The following is a 20,513-nucleotide window of genomic DNA, read 5'->3' on the forward strand; positions in this document are numbered from 1 at the left end:
AGCTCTAATTGACTTAAAAGTAAATGCTTACAAATGCTAAGCAGAAAAGAAGCTAGACAGAACAAGTTTCAGGTTTGTGTGATCTAGGAAATAGTATTTTATTGATATCGTTACCGAACAAAAGTTTGTATGCCTGCCGCACAGTGAGGCCAGACCGGAACACGGGAGTTTGGAGCAAAGAAAGGTTTATTGCAGGGCCAAGCAAGGGGAACAGGTGGTTCGTGCTCAAAAAACCCTGACTGCCTGATGGTCTTCAGGCAAAGTTTCTATAGGCAAAATTTCTGGCGAGGGCTGCAGGTGTGTGACTTCCTTCTGACTGGCCGGTGGGGAGGTACTAGGGCAGTGTTCCAGGAATTCCGTGCTCAGCTTGAAGTTACCATCCTTCACCTGGGTGGGGGCCTCAGTTCCTGCAGGACTCAAAGATACTGTTACCTATATTCCGTGAGGAGGAACCAGGATCCTGCCCAAAGATGCACTGTTTTCTTGGCTGTTCTTTCCTTGTTTCAACATTATCTCTCTCTTCTTGGATTAGCAATCCTTTGAAACTGCCCTTTGGGATTCAGGGAAGGTCAGGGAGGCTGAATGAAGCCTACTTCCTACAAACAAGGAACAGGGGAGGACCCCACAGGGTCCTGCTTTGTTTCAATACCTGATATTAAAGCTAGCTTAAGCTTGCTGGTATAATCAATACAGAGGTGTCTTTTATTGTACTGTGAATGAAGAATACTGCACGCCATATCAGTAAACAAAGAATGCTGAAGCCATCAAGTCATCAGCTGCTGCCGCCACCCCCCAGTGAAGACAAGCCTGCAGCCCAAACTCTGCAGCCACTCACAATGGTGCCCTCTGAGGGGACTCAGAATAAGAAACGACAGGATACTGGCTCCAGATAGTTAGGTGCTTATCAAAGGGATGAATTCAATAAGCCCAAATGTTTGCTTCCTCCCATACATAAAAAAGCGCTAAATTCTTTAACTTGAGATGCCTGGTTTTCTTTAGATAACAAGTAATCTTTTAATATTCTGACTACCTGGTCTTTGTTGTAAAGCTCCTATATACCCTAGCTCCTCCCCTACCTCTTCGGAGCAGTCCCTCAGAGCGATCTGAGAGGCCGTCATCCCGGGCTCGAAGGGTCCTCAGAATGTCCACCAAATAAAACGTAACTCTCAACTTTTGGGCTGTGCATTTATTTCGGTCAGTAGTGCGTAGACTTACTGAAAGTCAGTTAAGTTCATGTTTCTGTTGCAGACCCTGTTCTGTCAGCAGAAAGAAAAAATGAATTAACTCGGTATAATATTCTTGTAAGTGAATTGAATGCAAATGAGATAAGAGCTTTTGGGTGAACTCTTTAGAAATAACCACGTTTTAGGAATATCTAATTGAAAATAATCTCTCCAGATACTTGATAACTTGACACTTTAGAGGTGTGCTGAACTGGGTTAAATGATGGAAGTTCACTGAATAGTTGAGTAGTTAGGTCATTCCCAAGCTAAGATACTGACACATTCACTAGAAATTAAGGTTCTTAAGAACTGAGGATTCTAATTTAAGTATGTAATTGAAGCTACTAAAATTAATGGGGGAAACATTTCAATATACAGCAGGAAAGTGGGATGTGTGTTTTGAGTTAACAAAATGCACTTCTACTCTTTTTTTTTTTTAAGGGAAAATAAAGTGATGTGGTCCTAGAGCTGGTTGTTTCGGGATGGAGAAAAAAATAAGGGACGAACTAATGGATACAGAAAGTTGTGGGAAGTTTGTAGAAAGGGAGCCCTAAAGAAGGAGTTTTGTGCATGGTCAGGCAGAAATTAAACCTAATTAGGTAAGTGGGTTTTGTTATTAAAAGTAGCCTGCTTTAGGACTAGATTTGGTTCTTCACTTGTTAAGAGAACAAGTTTACTTGGAATGCTTCTGATAACAGATTGTATGAAACTTAATTTGCTATTTCTGACAAACTTCCTATCAAATTCTAATTGAACTTCTTTTGATTTCAGCTGATTCTGGGATGCTTCAGAGGGCCCCTGAGACATCTCGGAGAAAAATACTTGACTAGGATTGGCTGTTTACATTAAATTGCAGGGGAAGCATTGTCAACTAACTGGTAAGCCTCCTCGATTATATGCTATGGATAAACGTTGATGTGGACATTCTGGAAATTATGTGGAGCTTCTAAAATGTGGATCTGTCCTGGTATAACGCTATCAGTCATGGTTCTGGCCGTTAGCTTAGACTCATAAAGGGGACTTCCTGACAAGTACAGGTCTCTTTCAATCATGCTGCTAAGCTGGGTAAGATATTTAAAAAGTCTAAGGAAAACTCTGATTTCATGGAACTGTTGCAGAGAGAACTGATGAACACGGCTACAGTTCTCTGATCTTGCCTGAAGTACCACTGGCTTTTAATCTGTTTTCTAATTGAAATTTACCATTGTCTCCCTACCAATATTGCCCGCTGTGTTTAGGACAGAGAATTCGCGAATGCAGTTGTCAGATTGCAACTACTCAGGATGTATACCAATGCTCACTTTAAGTCTACTGCTAACAGCACACGTACGATGCTTGTGTAACAGCTGGGTGTAAGTGACAAACGTACGGCCTGTAAAGTGCTTCCCTGTTAGCATACCTAGGAGCCTGTTCGCGATATCTGGTTAGTTTCCCCCATATGGATAACTAGGCAAATATAAAGGACGCCCAGCACCAAGGGGCATGACCTGCACCTGGGGCAGGAGCTACCACCCAGCATGACAGACAGCTGTTTTGATCACCAATGCTTTCTACCGAAAGAGTTGCAATCAGAAGGGGGAATGACGGGGAGATCTGCACATACTGAGGTCCAGGGTAGTCACTCTGACTTATACGTGGTTTGACTTGGGCTGCTTTGGTCAGTAAAGTTTATTTTATTGCCTTTTGGATATGGGTTGTACATTTGCTTTGGGCTTGAGGAGGGGAATGCATTTCAAAGTCTAAACGGAGTAGCTGTGGTTCAGACACCCAAGGAAAACTAGGTGGCCACTGTGGACATGATCTCAGGCACATTCCTGTTTTGATGAGAACCTGACTTTCTGAGCTGCATCATACTTGGGATACCACCAGCAGTTCTCAGAGTGGTGTCTGCTGGCAGCTGCAAACTTATGACCTCAGGGTCTCCTCTTGTAAATATTAAATTTTTAGACAATTGCTTTAGATCAGATGTTAGCAGAAAAAAAAGATGTATAATGGCCAATAGCTCCTGTTATGTTAATCCCACATCAAAAATTAAAACCTACTTGGATAAAAGTAGACAACTGGCTACCTGGCTACAAGTCTCCCCCAAAGTGCCAGGTCCAGACTAGTTCTCAGGATCATTCTCCTGAAGTCCTCAGGGAATGAGATCTTAATCACAGAAGACTCAGACCCATGACTCAGATCCATGACTTGGACCTCAGGAATATTTCCAACTCAGTGTCCAGCCTCCAAATAGAGGTAGGACTATGCCCTGTTTCAGCAGAAGTAGCCAGAGCTGTCATCGCCCCACTCCCTGAAAGATCTGGGGAAGGATGAAACCGGATTGGAGACAGAAACCGAGCTCCTCTGCCGAGTTCACGATGAAACTCTCTGTCCACAACGTCATTCCCCTTGTCCGGCACCCTTCTCAAGACTGAGAAGCATCACAGAAACGGGGGGAACTGTAACAGAGCAGGATCCTGTGGGGCCCTCCCGGGACAGACCCTCCCCGTATGCTCTGCTGTGGCTCCCCTCTGAAGCACCCAGATAATAGCATCTCGTGCAGATGTCCTGAGTTTTTCAGATGCTAAAAACCACCACCAAGTGGAAGAAATGAACTGCTTGATGATCATGAGCACATGGCCCCTAGGCCTTCCGGCACCTAAGGACTGACCACATCAACCAACCAGAGCTGTGCACAGCTGATCACACACCCCGGAACTAGCCCCCCGCTCCCACCCAGGCCTCGAAAACGCTCAGCTGAACTCCGGAGGGTTGGGGGTTTTGGGGGGCACAAGCCATTCGTTCTACTTGCTTGGCAATAAATCTCTGTTCCAAAAATCCGATGTTTGGGTATTTTTTTGGCCTCACCTTGCAGAGGACACACATAGTTGTATTCAGTGACACGAACAGTTTGTACCTCTAGACCCTTCACCTCTTCCGCCCTCCCCCACTTCCCTCCCCTCGGGTGATCACTGCTTGTTCTCCGTATCCTCGAGTCTGTTTGCTGTTTTCACCTACATGTAAATCTAAACAATTAAAACAGGAGAACTCTATTTTCAGAACAATAATGGTGGTGATGACAGAACAGCTTTCTCCTAGGAGCATGTTGGCACAGACTCCACAGGCCATTAAAGTGCCTGCAGAGCTCAAGTGCTGAATAAACACCTGCTGAAGTGACCCATCCATGCTGCTCATCAGATCACGGTCCTTGAGCACGGGGACATCGGGTGTTCTCCGTAACACCAAAGGAAGGGATGTCTCACCCGCAGAAGGCGTACAAAAATATTTGTGGGATAATTATAAATGTGCAAAGAATTCCAACATGAAGGAAATGAATGAGGGCTGGAAAAGGAAGGCAGAAAGAAAAAGTTACCATAAACTGTAATGGCTTAAAACAGCCCTTACAATTCAGCAGGTCAGAAGTCTGAAAGCCACAAGTCAACCAGCCTTGGTGCTTTCTGGGTGCTCCGGGGAGGGCCCCTTCCCTGGCCTCTCCCAGCTTCCAGAGGCTGCCATGCTTCCTCAGCTTGTGGCCCCTTCTGTCTTCAAAGCCAGCACTGGCCAGGTGAGTCTTCCTCACAATGCCACCTTCCTGACACTTCTGTCTCCCTCCTCCCCATTTAAAGATCCCCTACAATATCAGACTCAGATAATCCAGGGCCTTCTCCCCATCTCAAAACCCCTTATTGAACCACATCCGCGAAGTCCCTTTTGCCACAAGAGGTAACATACTCACAGGTTCCAAAACTAGGACGTGGACAACCTGAGGCTGGAGTGGGGGCATTACTCTACCTACACAGTCCGTTCACGGAACGTAAAGGAAAACACCAGCCTGGATTAAAACACTGGTGACAAAACGTAGAAAAATTAAATCTAGTAAACTTTGGTGATCTGGAAGAGGGCAGAAAAACCTGGGAGTCACCGTGTTCTTGGTCACCAGCCCCAAGACACTATGAAACATTTGACCACTCTGGTCTTGGTCATCACACCTATAAAACGAAGCAATCCCTGCTCTGCCTGCCTCGCAGAACACCACTTAGAACAGTGGAAATGACTTTTTAAATGCTCTGAAAACTAGGAAATAACATACACACATACGGCTAATACCACCGGGAAGCGAAACGACCGCTGAGCAGCGCAGAGCCGCAGGCCACACCGAGCCCTCTGACCTGCTAAGCAGTCGTGCCGCCTGACCTGCCTCGAAGAAAGCATTCCTTCAGTGCAGAACAGCAGACCCAGCCTGACAAAGCGTGCAGGTTGTCAGAGTACATGCTGGTAAGAGCACCAGGACTCACAATCCCCAAGACTTGAGGGACCTTTAGAAACCTGGCAAGACCTCCTGTTTCTCCCCGGAGGGCAGGGTGCGCGATCAGGCCACGGGCACTAGACAGGCGCGCTCGTGAAGGGCAGGGTGATCCCAAGGCAAAGCCAAGAACGGTAAGGTAGGTATGATTTTAAATGAAGCAGGAAAAAGCATTAAGAGTAATGAAGAAAATTTACATTCATCAGTGGGTAAATAAAAAATGAGTGCCAGCATGTGTCCCCACAGGGGCCTGTTGAGGAAGACAGAACACAGCACCCCAGCTGCGATCGGCCGGGGGGAAGCATGGGTGTGCTCTTCCCCTGGGCTGGAGAAGAGTCCTTCTGAGTTGGGGTTCTTCAGGCCAGCAGTGACCAACCTGTCCGATTAAACCTCCTCAGCATCTCCAGAGGCAGTCCTCCTGCGCTGCCCGCCCCTCCAGGCACAGCAAAACAGAAGACGTACAGCAGGCAAGGCCCGTGCATCCGCTCCACACTAAGCACCAAGCCCAGGTCTTGCCATTTTGTTCTTCAGGTAAAAAGGACAGAAAATAGGGATCCAAGACAAGGGTCCAGCTCCCCATAAGGATGTGCAGAGAAGTGGGGGGGGGGGGGACTTCTCTACACTGTCAAGCTGCTGAGTTTCCACCCATACCGAGTACACGGAGCCGGGAGGCATTCCTCCCTGGGTCCCACCCGCTCCTGTTCAGTGCTGGCTGTCAAAGGTGCTCTGTAAAGGAGACGGGCTTTTAAGACAGAGGCAGGTCCCTCTCTCTGGAGCAGAGGGAGGATTTGTTTGCTATCCCAAACAACAAAGGTAGTGTCTACCTCCCAGGCAAAGGTGGGGCGGATGCACTAGCAGCCCCCATGGAAAAGCAGAGCTCCCTAACCCTAGGGTTTCTCAACTGTGACGCACACCCATTGCGTTTGCAGCATGGACCTCAACCTGCCACCCCTTCCCCACAGGCCTCGGGGGGCCTGCGGATCTGGAGCAAAGTGAAGCCCCGACAGCCGCCGAGCCCTGAGTAACCAGGTCCTGTCGGACCCGGGAGCACCGTGCCTCAGGCCACCATCAGGGACACAGGAGCCCAGCCAGCCTGAAGCAACCTTGGGCCTCTCATCACCCTGTCCTCTGTCTCCGGGACTCCGTCCACTCCAGTAGGCCTCTTGCAAGCAAGATTACATTTTGAGGAATTCCACTTTAAGCTAAAAGAAATTATGCTTATGTTTATCAACAACGGTCACCAAAAAACAATACTGTGGCCTACACATGTCTGTAAAACTTCCATTCATCATTTTTAAAGAACAAATATAAAAGTATTAAAAAAGAACACTGAAAAACCAACTACTTTTGTGAAAAGTTACTTAAAAAGAGTGCTCTTCTAAGAAATATAGGAAATCATGTTATTAAAAAGAAAAAAACAAGAAAAGAAAGACGGTCAGAGGTGCAAACTCGCAGCACTTTCCCTCCTCGTGAACGAACAAACTATCTGCTCTCCGGACTGGGCTGCTCACTCCAGCACCACCTTCAAACTCGGTGACCTGCGCACAGACGCAGGACCAAGCGCGAGGCGCAACCACTCTGTGAAGACCTTCCAAAATACTTAGTAAATACTTAGTATCTCTATTTCTACAAGCAATGAGTTACTACACAAAACTTGGCGAGAAAACTGCTTACCGACCTGCCAAAGACTAGGTTCGGCCCCTTGACAAGATGCAATCTCAGGGTTTTCCACCCGCGGGACCACCTGCTGGTCCGCGTCACACAGTCACCCCACTGTAGGCACTGAGCCCCTACGGGAAGGGCTAAGGGGACTGAACGCCTTGCTTCCAATTAGTCTCGAAACGTGGGATTCCCAATATTCCTCAAACAGGCAACAATCTGAAAGCTGAAGGGATCTCAGACAAGGGTGTGGCATTAGGAATACAGACGTCAATAGAGAGAGGCAGGGAGGGAGAACTGAGGTAAAACTGAAGTAAGCTTGTTAACTTCAGCCGTGAAACGAAAGGGGGAAAGCTCGTCATACGCCAGGAAGCAGGAACCACAGAAGGTTCTGGGGGTGGGCAAGAGGACTGGGCAGCAGGCCACACAGGGGTCCCCCGCCTCACGGCTGTGGTCCAGGCCGGGAGAAGGCCTGTGTGGCCACGACCTCTCACCTGCATTCCGGGCTTATGTTTTAAATGCCCACAGGTTATCAGAACTTAGACGTCATGCTTACACCTCAAACTCAGCAGGAACAAAACTGAATTCACTACCTGCCCCAGAAAACCGGCCATCCTCCCCAGTGACTGTGTGTCTGGCGTGGCAACATCGCCCAGTGACTGCGTGTCTGGCGTGGCAACACCAGCCTCCACCTCCTCCCCTCCCTCCCCGCACCCACCCGATTGCACAGGCCTGTGGTCCCCCGGTCCCCTTTCCTCCTCCACAAGCAGCACTGCTGCTACCTCCATCCTCATCCCTACCTACAGGAGACTCCCGGCAGGTCTCCCTGGCTCCGTGTTTACTCCTAAACCCACTCTGTCGTCTACACCAACACCCTCTCAAAACCCTCTCCATCCTGCACATTCTTCCCCTCCTGGAGAACGTACCCCACAGAACACAAGAAAGAATAAGCACTACACTTTCACAGACAGCACGTGCTGGGCATCACATCTGATCTGCACGTCAGCTGGTGATGTGGGTATAACTAACTGCCTCTTAAAGAAGAGGAAACTAGGGTTCAAGGTTATGAAGAAACCCACGCAAGGATGCTCAGCCAGTAAGTGGCAGAGGTCTTTAAATGCACTTTTTTTAAAGCAGGATTTGAGCCCAGGTTTCAGACTAACCCAAGGCTGAGCTCTTTCTGTCACTCGCAGCCTCCCCTGCTGCCTGCTTCATCAAACCCAAGCCCCGACCCTGCTGCTCAAGGCCTGCCAGCATCTGGACCTCTGGACTTTCAGTGGACTATTTCCCAGAACTCCATCCCTGCACCAGCCTCTTCAGTGCCCTCGGCACCCCTCTCTAAACCTGACTGTCCTTGGAGCCCCACCCACGCAGCCTTCCCAACTGCACCAGTCCCCATGACCTCACCCCCTCCCCACAATCTACAAAGCTGGTCCTCTTCCCACCAGGAGCCACAGGCACAGCATCACATCTCGGTTCCTGCACCTCTGCTTCCTCCCTCCCTGTCGACTGAGTCCCGAGTCCAGGACCACGTCTTACACTCCACACATTAAGTGGTGAGGATACTACAGTGAACAAAACACACAAAACTGCATACTCGTTCAAGTAACCGTATGCCTAGTATTCTAGTAGAAAACAAAGCCATCTGATTTTATACACGTATGTCTCTGGCCATGATACTGGCTCAAAAATTAATTATCAAACCCTAAAAAAAATCAACTGCCTGGCTCACACTAACTCACCATTAGGGACTATACTGGAAATATTCTGTTAAATTCAAATTTGATCAGCCAAAAAAAACCAATCTGACCTGCCCTGTAGGTTATGTCATCACAAGATGACAGTTCATAAATGTTTCTTCACTTGGTCTGTGATTCCCTGGTACAAACTTAAATGTATCTGATCAAATAATTGCCAAGGTCTCCAAATAGAATAAACGGTAAAGGCCGGACAAACTGCTTTTAAGACAGAAAAGTGAGCATGAAAACAGGAACATCCTTGGCTGGATACATGACTATGGAGACTTCCACGTCAAAAAGGAGAATAAAGAAGCACACAGGTGGTCCCCAGACAGCCCAGCTTCCTCCAGAAAGGCCTCACAACTAATCTTTTAACACAACGGCATTTATAACCAAAAACGTTCAAGGGAAGTGATGCTCAATAAATCTGTCGCATTAATACTTTAGATCGTTTTTATTTAAGGGGAGATCGCCTTGTGATTCGCTGCAGTTAACAGTTCACTGGTTCTGTAATTTTTTGAATTCTCCTATTGGCCTTAGTTTTAAAACTGGTATTAAAGGACTGCACTCGTTAAGCACGAGACTTTTTTGCGCACAACCAGTTACAACTTGGTGTTCGATCCCGAGCTCACAGCACTTTACTCTGAACTAGCCTTCAGAGGCCACCAGGTCGCGCCTTCCCCAGGCAATACGGATCAAGAAAAAATTGAGGCCTTACAGTTACTTGGTGCAGCTCAGCCCGATTCTCAGGTCCACATTCTTTCCTCAGTTAATCAATTAATTATATGGAATGTAAAGACAGAAAAAATGTTCCTACCACACGACAGTCTTTGATCAAACCAGGACAGCACTCGAGGTATCTTTCTCGTTTCCGATTATGCCAAGGCTTTCATCCCAGACTGCAAATCACAGCAAGGAAGATTTAGAGTGGAGTCCACTGGCCCACAATCCTCTTAGAAGGGAAGATAAGCCCGGCTCCCAGATCTGCTTTGCACTGTAAGACTCAGCGGACGTCAAATGTGTTGGCCTCCCAGTACCTTACAGCCTGTGGCCGATTCCAAGTACTGTGGAACTTTCTGCCCCTAGATAACAGATCCCTGAACAACCCACGGCTAACTATTCATACGTCCACGTACAGCATCTTTTCCTAGAAGTCCAGGACGCTTATCATCTTGTTGGCGCTGTGAAGAGAAGGTCCATTCTAGCAATGGGCCGACTCCTTTCCTATTTGGGAGGCATAACTCTTCCAACCTGGCAGCAAAGGTAAACAACCTGCCCACAGCAATACAGCTCCCAAGGAGCTGAGCAGTAGTTCAAAACCAAGTGGGCAAAGAAATCCACCTCCTCCTCCAATGGCTCCAAGACAGAGTCCCAGCCTCCAGAAGGTTTGCATGATTAGCTGTCAACATGGGCCCTCCCACGAATTAACTAATGGTCTGACCCCAATAACAGCAAAGAAAATCAAATGAGGGGCATGCAGTGATTAACACAGGCTTATTTTACTCCTATAATCCACACCTTTCCACAACTGCAAGGAAAAAAAAAGCTCTTGAATATGCTTTATTTTTCTAATTTGATACACAAATTATTTACTTCTCCTTAGAATGTACTTGTTGATACGAATTACAAACTTGATAGAAAACACAATTGCTGGTATTTATATTTCAAATCTGACTTTGCAAACAAGGATAAAGAGTGATCTTTGGACAATACCGTGAACCTGTGTTCCTTGGGGGTAATAAGAAAACCGCCTCAGAGGAGGGCTCCGCGGCTTCAGAAGCGGTGGAAGGCGGCTGAACACTGCCTGACACTAAGTGAACACTCAACACCGTCAATTACTGTCACCCACCTATCGCCCTGTCACCATCACCATCTGGAACATCGGTGTCACAGGATGCTCACTTTTGTCTGCCCGACACGTAGCTGGCACTCAAACATTTGTTGACTGAAGTAATTTGGTCACTCATACTCCTGTTACTAAGTAGAAGATGATTTACACCAAATGCAATTGCTTCTGGAAGAAAAGATTAATTAAGCATGAAAAAAAAAATTGCCACTGGAAGTTTAGGAGGTATGAAGTAAAGCGCTGCTAGTAGCCAGGATGGGCTGCACAGTGGATGAGAAGCGGGAAGCCACTCTCAGGTCAAGGGAGCATCTCTGCAGACAAAACTAACCCACCAGAGGGAAAGTCAAGTCAAAGAATCTGCTAAGAGCATTTTGCAGGCCAAAAGATTTTCCAGCTTACAAACAGGTACAAGAGTCCAGAATAGGGGACTCCTGAATCTCCTAAGGAAAACCAAACCTGGGCTTGACAGGCACGGACAACCCCCTCTGCAGAGAGGAAGGAAGGAAGTGTCTAAGGGCACAGCGAGCAAACCCGGAGCTGAAACTCAGGTCGGCGTTCAGGTGGGAGAAGGCTCACGCAATCCAGCATCTCACCTCCCACCTCCCACCTCCCACCTCGACTCCCCAGCACACTGAACGCTCTGATCGGCTTCGTGCTCATTGGGGCTCTCGGGCAACTCTCCAGTCAGTTTTCATCCAGATACCTTCACCCACGCTGAACCCCAGGCCTCCCTGCTCCTGAGGAGCCCACCCGTTGGATACTGGCTTTCAACCCTCCACCAGAAGCCTGGGGTCTGGGCAGGGAAAGGCACCCTGCTTCATTTTCATCTCTTCCTGTAAAAATGATCAGAGAACTGAGAACACTGGGAAAAGTACCATCAAAGAACTAAGATATGTAAATTACCTACACAGCCAACAGGGACTGCATATATGTAAATACAAAGAAACGAAAACACAAAGCCTGGAATGGCTACACTTGGCTGGTTTAGTCAGAATACAGCTGCTTTTAGTTGAGTTAAAAAAGTAGGACTTGTGAGGGCACTCAGCCACAAAATAATGTCCCCAAGAGGTACAAGGCAGTGATACTCCAAAGCACAGCATGAACGTTCCCTCATGACGAGACAACAGAGGTGAACCCTGGGGGTGGCTGCACAGGGCGGAAGGCAACAAGGCCAGGCCAGAGCCTGATTTTCTTCAAGGTGATTTAATAAGGTAAAGAACTTTGGGAAAGGATTCACAACTACTGTGTCAATAAGAGAGAAAAGGAAGGAAGCTGGACCAACTGCTGACAGCGAGCACTACAGACGCACAGCAGACAGGCAGCCTGGCCACCGGCACTCGTCCTCAAGTGGGACAACTTGGGACAACTTGGGACAACACCTGTCATGGGAGCCCTGAGCGCAGCTCCCCTCACCGTGAATCTGAGACCACCTGTCTTAGAGTAAAACCATCTCTGTCTCCCCCACATCTCTCTCTCTCTTCCCCTCCCTCTCTCACTTTCAAACACACACACACACACACACCCTGTAATTTAATGTGTGCGGCTTACCACAGAGGCAATACAACAAAATGGCTCCGAGCAACTCCTGGGTTCAAATCTCAGCTCTGACGCTCAGGAGGTGTGCGCCCTCGGCGAACACATACTTAACCTCACTTAGCCAGGTGTAAAATGGGGACAAAAATTGTATCAGCCTCTTAGGTAGGGATATATAAAATGGTTAGCAGGATAAGTAGCTCAGTAAGCTCTCACCCAAGAATATTAGGAAAAAAGACACCAGGTTGGACTTTCAGAACCCTGCACTAACCACACTCCAGAGACGGTGATACCCATGCTGGGAGTCACTGTGCTAGAAGATAAATGCAAAACAGAGCAGAGCAGTAAACTCTGTGAGCAAGGATTCACATGGCAACAAGAGTTCTGTGCTGGGGGCTGCAGGAGCCAACACAACACCCAACAAGTCAGGGGACATGCCGAGGGTGGGTGCTGGAGGGAAGAGGGAGATACTGGTGCAGAGGTTAAAAGGAGCCTGACATTCAAGCAGTAAAGTTGGAAATGAAGTGGGGAGTCAAAATGTCTGGCCAGGGAGTAGCATGCTGAACACGTGCTCAGGAAGACACCCCAGTGGCAGCCTATAGGACAAAGCAGGCCGGGCCACTGGGGTACATCCCTGGCCACTGGGTACCAACCAGATGACTGCACTCACGGCTCCAAACCAGGTTTCATTTCTAACCTGCATGGATGCATACTGCTGGTCACTTAAATTGGTCTGAGCTCTACCAATAGTTACATTAACAGCTTAACTAACTCCCTGACGATACTGAAAGCATATAGGCCCTTGACTGAATTTAATGGTTCTCTACCTCAACCTCAGATCCCTGCCCACATAGCTCTACCATCAGCTTTCAAACATGTGTTTATCGTAATTACCTTAAACAGAGTAAGATGCATGAATAACCAGAAAGTAATCAGGTATCCGGCAGTTAAAACTGTCCAACATTCTTTGACTGTAAGTCTAGACAATTTCAACTTCCTTTCTAACCTAGAGAGCTCTGAGAGCAGTTCCAATCCCAACTGGACACTTCCTAGTTGTTTGACCTCAGGCCTCAGTTTCCACATCTGTGAAGTGGGGATCATAAAATTACCCCCGCGAAGAATAGTTGTGAAAATTCAATGAGCCAAGTGACTGGAATGTAATAAGCACAACATGCATTAGCTAGTACTATTACCACCTTTATTTCACAGTAATACTGCTGGCCACCACCAGGAGAACTCCAGGGGCAGGCACACATTTTTTTCTACACAATCATTTCACGAGCACTGAGTGTCGGACGGCACCGCTCGGGAGGACACGGAGGCCGGCCGGCCCCAGCCATGCCCGCTGCACGCGGTGCCGGCTTCGGGGCAGCTCCTCCCGGGCCGGCGGCTGGGAGCGGGGACCGGCCGGTCCCACACGACAGGTGCGAGCGGCGAATCTCGGGTGCGTGTGATTACAGAAGTTTCTGCGACGTGTGCTTTTTATTAAAACACAAACACAGAACACGAAAACATTTCCTGGTCTGTGACAGCACAGCCCCGCTTTTATTTCCTTGTCGGTCTGGAAGCCCGACGAGGGCAGCTCAGCACGGAAGCCTCCGCCCGCGTCCGGGCATCCGCAGGGCCGGCGAGCGACCCGCGCCCCAGACCCCGGCCCTCCCCGCGGGCGGGCGGCCGGGCGGACCCTGGCTCGCGTGCGGACCTCAGCCCGGACGCCGGCGTCCCGCCCGCCACGCGCCCCGGAGCCGTCCCCCGAGGCCGGCGAGCGCACACGTGCCCGCGGCCCCCGCCCTCGCTCACCTGGCCCGTGATGCCCGTGATGAGCGCCACCTTCCTGGGCTTGCCCGTCTCACCGTCCCCGGCGCCGCGGGCGCTGGGGCAGCGCGCCGGCGCGTGGGCCATGTCCCCGGGCTGAGGCGGAGGCGCCGAGGGACGGGGGTGTGCCGCGCGAGCCGCCTGACCGGCTGCAGGAACCGAGCGCTCCGCTCGGCCGGCCGCCACACTCTGACAGGGACGCCCGGGAGGCCGGCCGGGGCGGGCCGGGGGCGGGGAGGCCGGCGGCGGGGCTGCGGCCTAGCGGGCGCCGCGTCAGCCGCGTCACCGCGCGACGCTCCGCCGCGCCGGCGGCAGGCCCCGCCCTCCCCGCCGGCGGCGCGCGGGCCTGGCGGGGCGGGGCTCCGGGCGGGGCCTGCGCCTGAGGGGCGGGGCTTTGGGCGGAGTCTACGCCGGCAGGTGCGCATCCTCTGGAGAGGCTAGGATGCCCGGTTTTGGCGCCAGGCCTACCCCTTGCAAGGGCGGGGAGTAGACCGGGCGGGCCGGCGGGGCCAGGTCTTCACCGTCTGCACGTCCTCCCCTCCACCCTCCGAATCTCCTAGGAATCCTCATAGTACCCGAGGATGCTGGGAGGAACTCGGGGCTGACCGTTCTGATAGAAGGCCCTGAATTCCCAATCTAGGGGTCACGGGTCCTGGGTCATCGGCTTCGAAAGTAATTCCTGGAAAGCTGTTGTAATGCCTTTTGAGGAGTCCGGTTCTGCGCTTCCTGAAGGGCACTAGTGATACAAGGCCCCTGAATGCGATCACTGGTGTGGGGAATGACTGGCCTCACTGCTAGCCTGCTTTGGGGCCCTTCTCGCATTTTTCTGAGGCTTAGGACCACGCACGATGTTACAAGTAACTCGATTCAAAATGTTCTAGTCAGAGGCCAGGAAGGCCACGACAAGAAATTCTCCAGCCCCACCCATGTGCAGCATAAGGAAATACTGAAAAGACCTCATGGGTCAGTGAACCTGGACATGTCCAATTTCAAGAGATAATTCAAATGCAATCAAGGTGGGGTCCTAGCTTAATGTCTGTTGAATTTGGCTTCCATGTGGTAGCTGCACGTTGGGCAGAGAAAGCAGGAGAGCTGACTCAGACACTGGCGGGGTAGCAGGTGTGTGTACCTAAGCAGTGGGCTGGAGTCCAGGGCAGAAACAGGAACTTTCATGTCTCCACTGCTCCGCTTCTCTGCACTGCATATTCCTCTCCCCGATAGATCAACGCCGACCCACACCTCACATCACAACCTGAGTGGCTGCAAGACCCCTTACAGACCTCAAATCCCAAGACAGGAAAGATCAGGATTTGATTAACATCCCGCTGTCCCCTGAGCGTGTCAGGAAGACTCCTTAGCTTTGTAGGGAGACTTGCCTTTGGTTTCACTTGCCTCTCTACCCATTCTGTGCAGAGAAGGACTGAAGGAACGTCTGTTTCTTGCAGTGGCACAGGGCTGCCTCCGCGGTGAATGAAGAGGCCCTGAGGCAGAGGAGAGGAAACACTTTCACTCAGGGGATCCCACTATAATCAAAAAAAGTCTTTGAATTTGAAACGATCACATTAAAAACTTAACGTTTGTTTTAGTATAAACATGCTTTGAATAAATTTGCAGGTAAATTATTTAACATTTCCCCAAAACTGCTGAACAAGTGGATACTTAGGGAGGACGTGCCAAGATTACCCTGCAGCTGAGGCCTCCCATCACACTGCTGGACACTGGACACTCGCCTGTCCTGGTGAGAGGCGTGACAGTAGAAGTTCCGTGGAAAGAAAATCAATTATACTTGGGGGCCTGTAAATAAAATTATTGCAAAATATTGAGGGAAATGGTAGTTCAGAGACACAGTGGAAAGTTTAAAAAGGATATTTCTCTAGAAAACTGCTCTGCAGAAGGGTGGTGAGACAGGGAGACAAGAGTACAGTCACTGTGGAAAGGACCAAGGGAACGGCCTAGAGCAAGTGGGACTGACAGGCCCAGGAAAACAAAGCCCCTGAAGGTAGGGGCTTCTGAGACCATAACCAAAGACCTTCGGAGTAAAAGACTAGCTCCACCTCTGCTCCACTGATATATGTACACAATCGCCAAAGGACAAAAGCAGGACTCTAAATCTGCCACAGAGCAGAATCTCCGAACTCCAAGTTCCCTGAAAGACGTAGGTAAAGGCCTGACACACATCCTAAGTTATTTGGCCGGAAGCAGACAGACGCACCCCCACCCTGCCCCCGCCCGGTGAAAACTGCTGACGGCAAGCATGCAGACCCCAGACTGGTTGAAACCAGAAACCAGAAGGTTGATAATGCTGGAAAGTTCCCCTTGATGGCACCCATCTGAGAACTGAGCCCAAGCTGACCATGCACCCTGTGTGCCCTCCCTCTTGCTGCCTTTAAAACCCCTTCCCTGAAAGTCCTTGGGGAGCTGGGACTTTCTTCCCCCTTCTCCCTTGCGCACAAGCTCTCCTCTTAATAAAAAGCTTTGCTTGCCTAGGAGTCTTGTGGGAGTGACGTTCATTTTTACTGTCTTGCTGTCCACGAGTCTAGAGAGGGCCCGGTAACAGTCATAGGGCAGTACATTGGTTTGCTAAGGCTGCCATCACAAAGTTCCACAGGCAGAGGGCTTAAACGATGGACATCTGCTTCCTTTCACTCTGGAGGCTGGAACTCCAAGATCAAGGTATCGCAGGATTAGTTCCTCCTGCAGCCTCTCTTCTTGGCTTACAGACGGAGCCCTCAGGGTAAGAAGTGTTAGAACTGAGTTGCACTGTAGGACACCCAGCTGATGTCGAATTACTCCTACGTGATATGGGAAACCTTCCCCAAAACACACAGTGGAATGGTGTCCAGAGCCTTATAATGTGTCATCGAAGAATGGTGAATGCAGCTTGTAAAACCTGTTGCCAAGGTCACACAGCTAGTGGCTGGTAATGGTAGAAATCATGACTGGCTCTTCCAATCCCATTCCATATTCTGTTTGGAAAAACTGAAGTGCTAAAACCCACACTTCCAGATCATTTTGCATCTAGTGTTTTGGAAATTGAGTTCTACCAGTCAAGACATGTGGCACGTGGAAGTGAAACGGGAGCCATCTTTCTACTGCTGGGCACACTGACCTGAAAGTTTCTGGCAACTGGATTCCAAGTTTAGGGTCTGTCACAAGTCTCATGAGTACGAGAGCTAACTGGGGTGGTGGCAGCAGCAGCTTCCTAAATTCTGGCCTACAGCTACGGTGCGTAGCTTGGCATCAGAGCCCTCTAGCTTCTGTTCCTCTACTCCCTACAAAGATTTTTTTTTAAACCAAGGTTTTTATTAAGATTATTGTAGATCCAAGTGTATTTGTGAGAAATATCACAGTGACATCCCATGTGCCCTTTACCCAACCTCCCCCATGGTCACTTGCCCAAAACCTTCAGTGCAATATCACAAGCAAGACACTGACATTGACACGACTTGCCGCTGTTATTCAGCTTTCCCCAGTGTACTCACTGGCACCTCAGGGTGTGATTCTGTGCCATTTTACCACGTGCGTAGGTTCATTTATCTACCACCAAGGTCAAAACACCAGACAGGTCTAACGATACAAGGATGCCTCCTGCTGTCTTTTTACAGCCCCAACCCTAATGTCTGTCCTCCACCTCTAAAGTTTTGTCTCTTCAAAAAGTGTCAAAAGTGGAATCATACAGCTTGCAATCTTTGGGGGTTAGCTTTTTTCACTCAGCCTAAGTTTCCTGGAGATCCTTTCAAATTGTGTGTATCAGTAGCTCATTCCTTTTGGGGGGTGGGTATAGCTCAGTGGGAGAGCATATGCTTAGTATGCTCCTGGGTGCAGTAATCAGTCTCTCCATTTAAAGAAAAAACAAAAAGTTCACTCCTTACTGTTGAGTAGTTGTCCACAGTGAGGTTGCTCCAAGTTCGCTGAGCCGTTCACCCATTGAAGGGTATCTGGGCTAGAAAGTTTGGGGCTGCTGTAAATAAAGCTGCTACAAATATTCACGTAAAGGTTTTTCTGTGACTATAGTTTTCATTTTGCCCAAGAGTGTAATTGCTGGGCCAAATGGTAATTACATGTTTAAGTTTATTTTTTTAACTGCCAAACTTTTCTTGCAAAGAGTTTGTAAATGGAATCTCTTGCCCTAAATCCCTTTCTACTTGAAATGCTCTCAAGTGGTTTGTGTTCCACTGTCCACTGAGCGACCAAGCAGGACAGACAGGAGAAGAGACGCGGTGCTCCTACCCTCCACTGAGAGGCCAATGAAATGGCTCCTTGTGCGTGTGCGTGTGTTGGGGCAGGAAAAGATGTAGCAGGGAAAACATACAGGGAAGAAGAAGAGACCATTTCCTTTTTACTTTTCCTCCATTTCAGGATTTATACCAGTTTTCTGTGGTGTAAATGGTTCTCAGGGAAAAAGAGCAGGATAGTAGTGAATTTTTAAGTAGAATCTGATAAAATCCATTGGAACAGCTTAGATCTCTGTTCTACCACTATGCTTCTCTTCAGAATGAGATTAACATGCATCTCCTTTTTTAATATTCGCAGCAGGAGCAGCAGAATTTTAGAAACAGAATTAAGAGGAAATAGTGAGACAGCCCAGAGGGTTGTAAGTACTTCCTGAAACCTGTCACCTCCACTCTGGGGTATCCCCCTTGACTAATGAAATCACACTATGGCAAGTTTTTTAGACCATGCTTTTAGAAAAGGGAAAATGTATTCAAAATAGTTGAAGACGTGTATTCCTCATGTCCTCACTTGTACAACTTTCCATCAGAGAGCTCTCCGTCTTCAGGAAAACGTGCCTTGCAAGTATGCATTCTGGGCTGGGTTACACAGACCTCCATCTCTAGTGGAGCACGTGTGTATAACATCACCTTGCCACTCCCTTCTTTGTTTTCAGACTGTCAGGTTTTTTTAGCCAGACTAATAATTTTCAAGCTAAAAGAGCTATCCACTGGGAAAGTCTTCCACTTGGGTGATCTCAGTTGCCTAATTCACAAAATCCCAGGGAGCAGAGCCTCGAGGCCCCGACGTCTAATCAGAATCTCCACTCGAGGCACACAATGCTGTTTTCCCATTACTGGCATCAACCCTGGGAGGAACACGTGAAGCTTAGAGTCTTCCTTGGCTCTGATTTTCAGCATCCTCTCTGGGTGTGAGAACGGCATATGTGCTCAATCCCCTCTTTGTGGTATTTCCTAAAGCCTTGCTCAGTACAAAGTGAATCTCCAGTAACACAAAACACTAGAGGTGACGTAACACATTATTCTTTAAATTAGATGAGGTGATAAAACCCCCTTGACCGCCTACGAAAACTTTCCAGCCCCTGGCTACTAGTCTGATCCTTATATGTCGAAATTGCCTCAAGGTTAAGATACAGGTCTCGTTTTTAATCTTAAGGATTCTCATTCCAGAAAACTCTACCATCTGCACTAGCATGTTGAAAATACTCAAGATGCTGTCATAAATTTCAAGCTCCTCCAGGCCGAGTCCATTTCAACTAGCAGTGGCTTCCAACCAGCCCTGCAGGGCCTGTATGCCTAACAAGGCCTTGGCTGGGGCCTAATCCATATGAGGAACGGAGGAATGTCAGGATTATAAAGGCAAGTACCACAAATCCTATGCAGAAGAGAATCTGCTTGTCCTCCTGGGAGGAATGGTGAAAAGAAGTTTGATCCTAATACATTTTTTTAAATGGCCCCCTCCTCCCCACCAACGGAGGACTTCTTTCCATCTCTGGGAGCCATGCCTCAAGGATCTTCTCCAGGATTAGAAGGAGGTCTGAAGAGTCCCTGGGCTCCATCCTCGATCGTATCCTAATCATTCATAAAAAGATTCACTTCTGCTGTGGCAGTGGATGGAGCCACCAAATAATCCTCAGATGCAGCTCTGCAGCGTTTCACCCTAAGTTCTTCAAGTAAGCCCTGTAAGCCCTGCCTGAGCGAGCTGCCCTCTCGGGACCTCTGTGAAGAGCAGAGAGTGGGAGGGGTGGGCAGAAGCTTCAGCTGCCGGCAAGCAGCAAGGAGAGCTGAGGCTACATCAGAACTGGCGGTGCTGCTGCCGCCGTGAGTGACGGCGGACGCTGGGGACCCCCAGCGCAGGAGCGTCCAGCAAGTGCGGGAGGAAACAAGCTCCCACAGAGAGTGCAGACGAGTCTGAACTCACCGTGACAATTCCGTTCTCCTTGTTAAGAAGGACCGACGTGTTCATGCGGTGCAACCCAAAGAGATGCTATGGGGACACTGTTCTGCCGTTGTGTCCCCGTATCCTCACTCCCACGGGAGACACCCTAGGTTAGCGCTGGTGATATTCTGCCTTTCCTGGAAGAGGCCCAGCCAGATCCCGCCTGATTACTGGTCACCATTCTCTGCGTCTGTAATTCGAGCTGAGATCCACTGGGCTGTACTTCTGCTCCTCAGGACATC

The 20,513-nt window shown here is 49.1% G+C and overlaps 1 protein-coding gene across 2 annotated transcripts in view; it reads right to left on the bottom strand.

Moving 5' to 3' along the window:
* The window catches only part of GMDS (GDP-mannose 4,6-dehydratase), a 455,829-nt gene extending 441,461 nt beyond the window's left edge, over positions 1 to 14,368 (bottom strand). Inside the window, exon 1 of one of the 2 annotated variants that reach the window (XM_032462384.1) lies at positions 14,086 to 14,366. In XM_032462384.1, the coding sequence (XP_032318275.1) occupies positions 14,086 to 14,187 (102 nt within the window). In that variant the 5' untranslated portion in view covers positions 14,188 to 14,366. Of the gene's footprint in view, positions 1 to 14,085 lie in introns of both variants that reach the window. The other variant, XM_032462385.1, reaches the window with a different exon arrangement.
* Positions 14,369 to 20,513: the final 6,145 nt, after the last annotated feature.

Source organism: Camelus ferus, chromosome 20 (assembly GCF_009834535.1).
Source record: "Camelus ferus isolate YT-003-E chromosome 20, BCGSAC_Cfer_1.0, whole genome shotgun sequence".
Taxonomy (NCBI): domain Eukaryota; kingdom Metazoa; phylum Chordata; class Mammalia; order Artiodactyla; family Camelidae; genus Camelus; species Camelus ferus.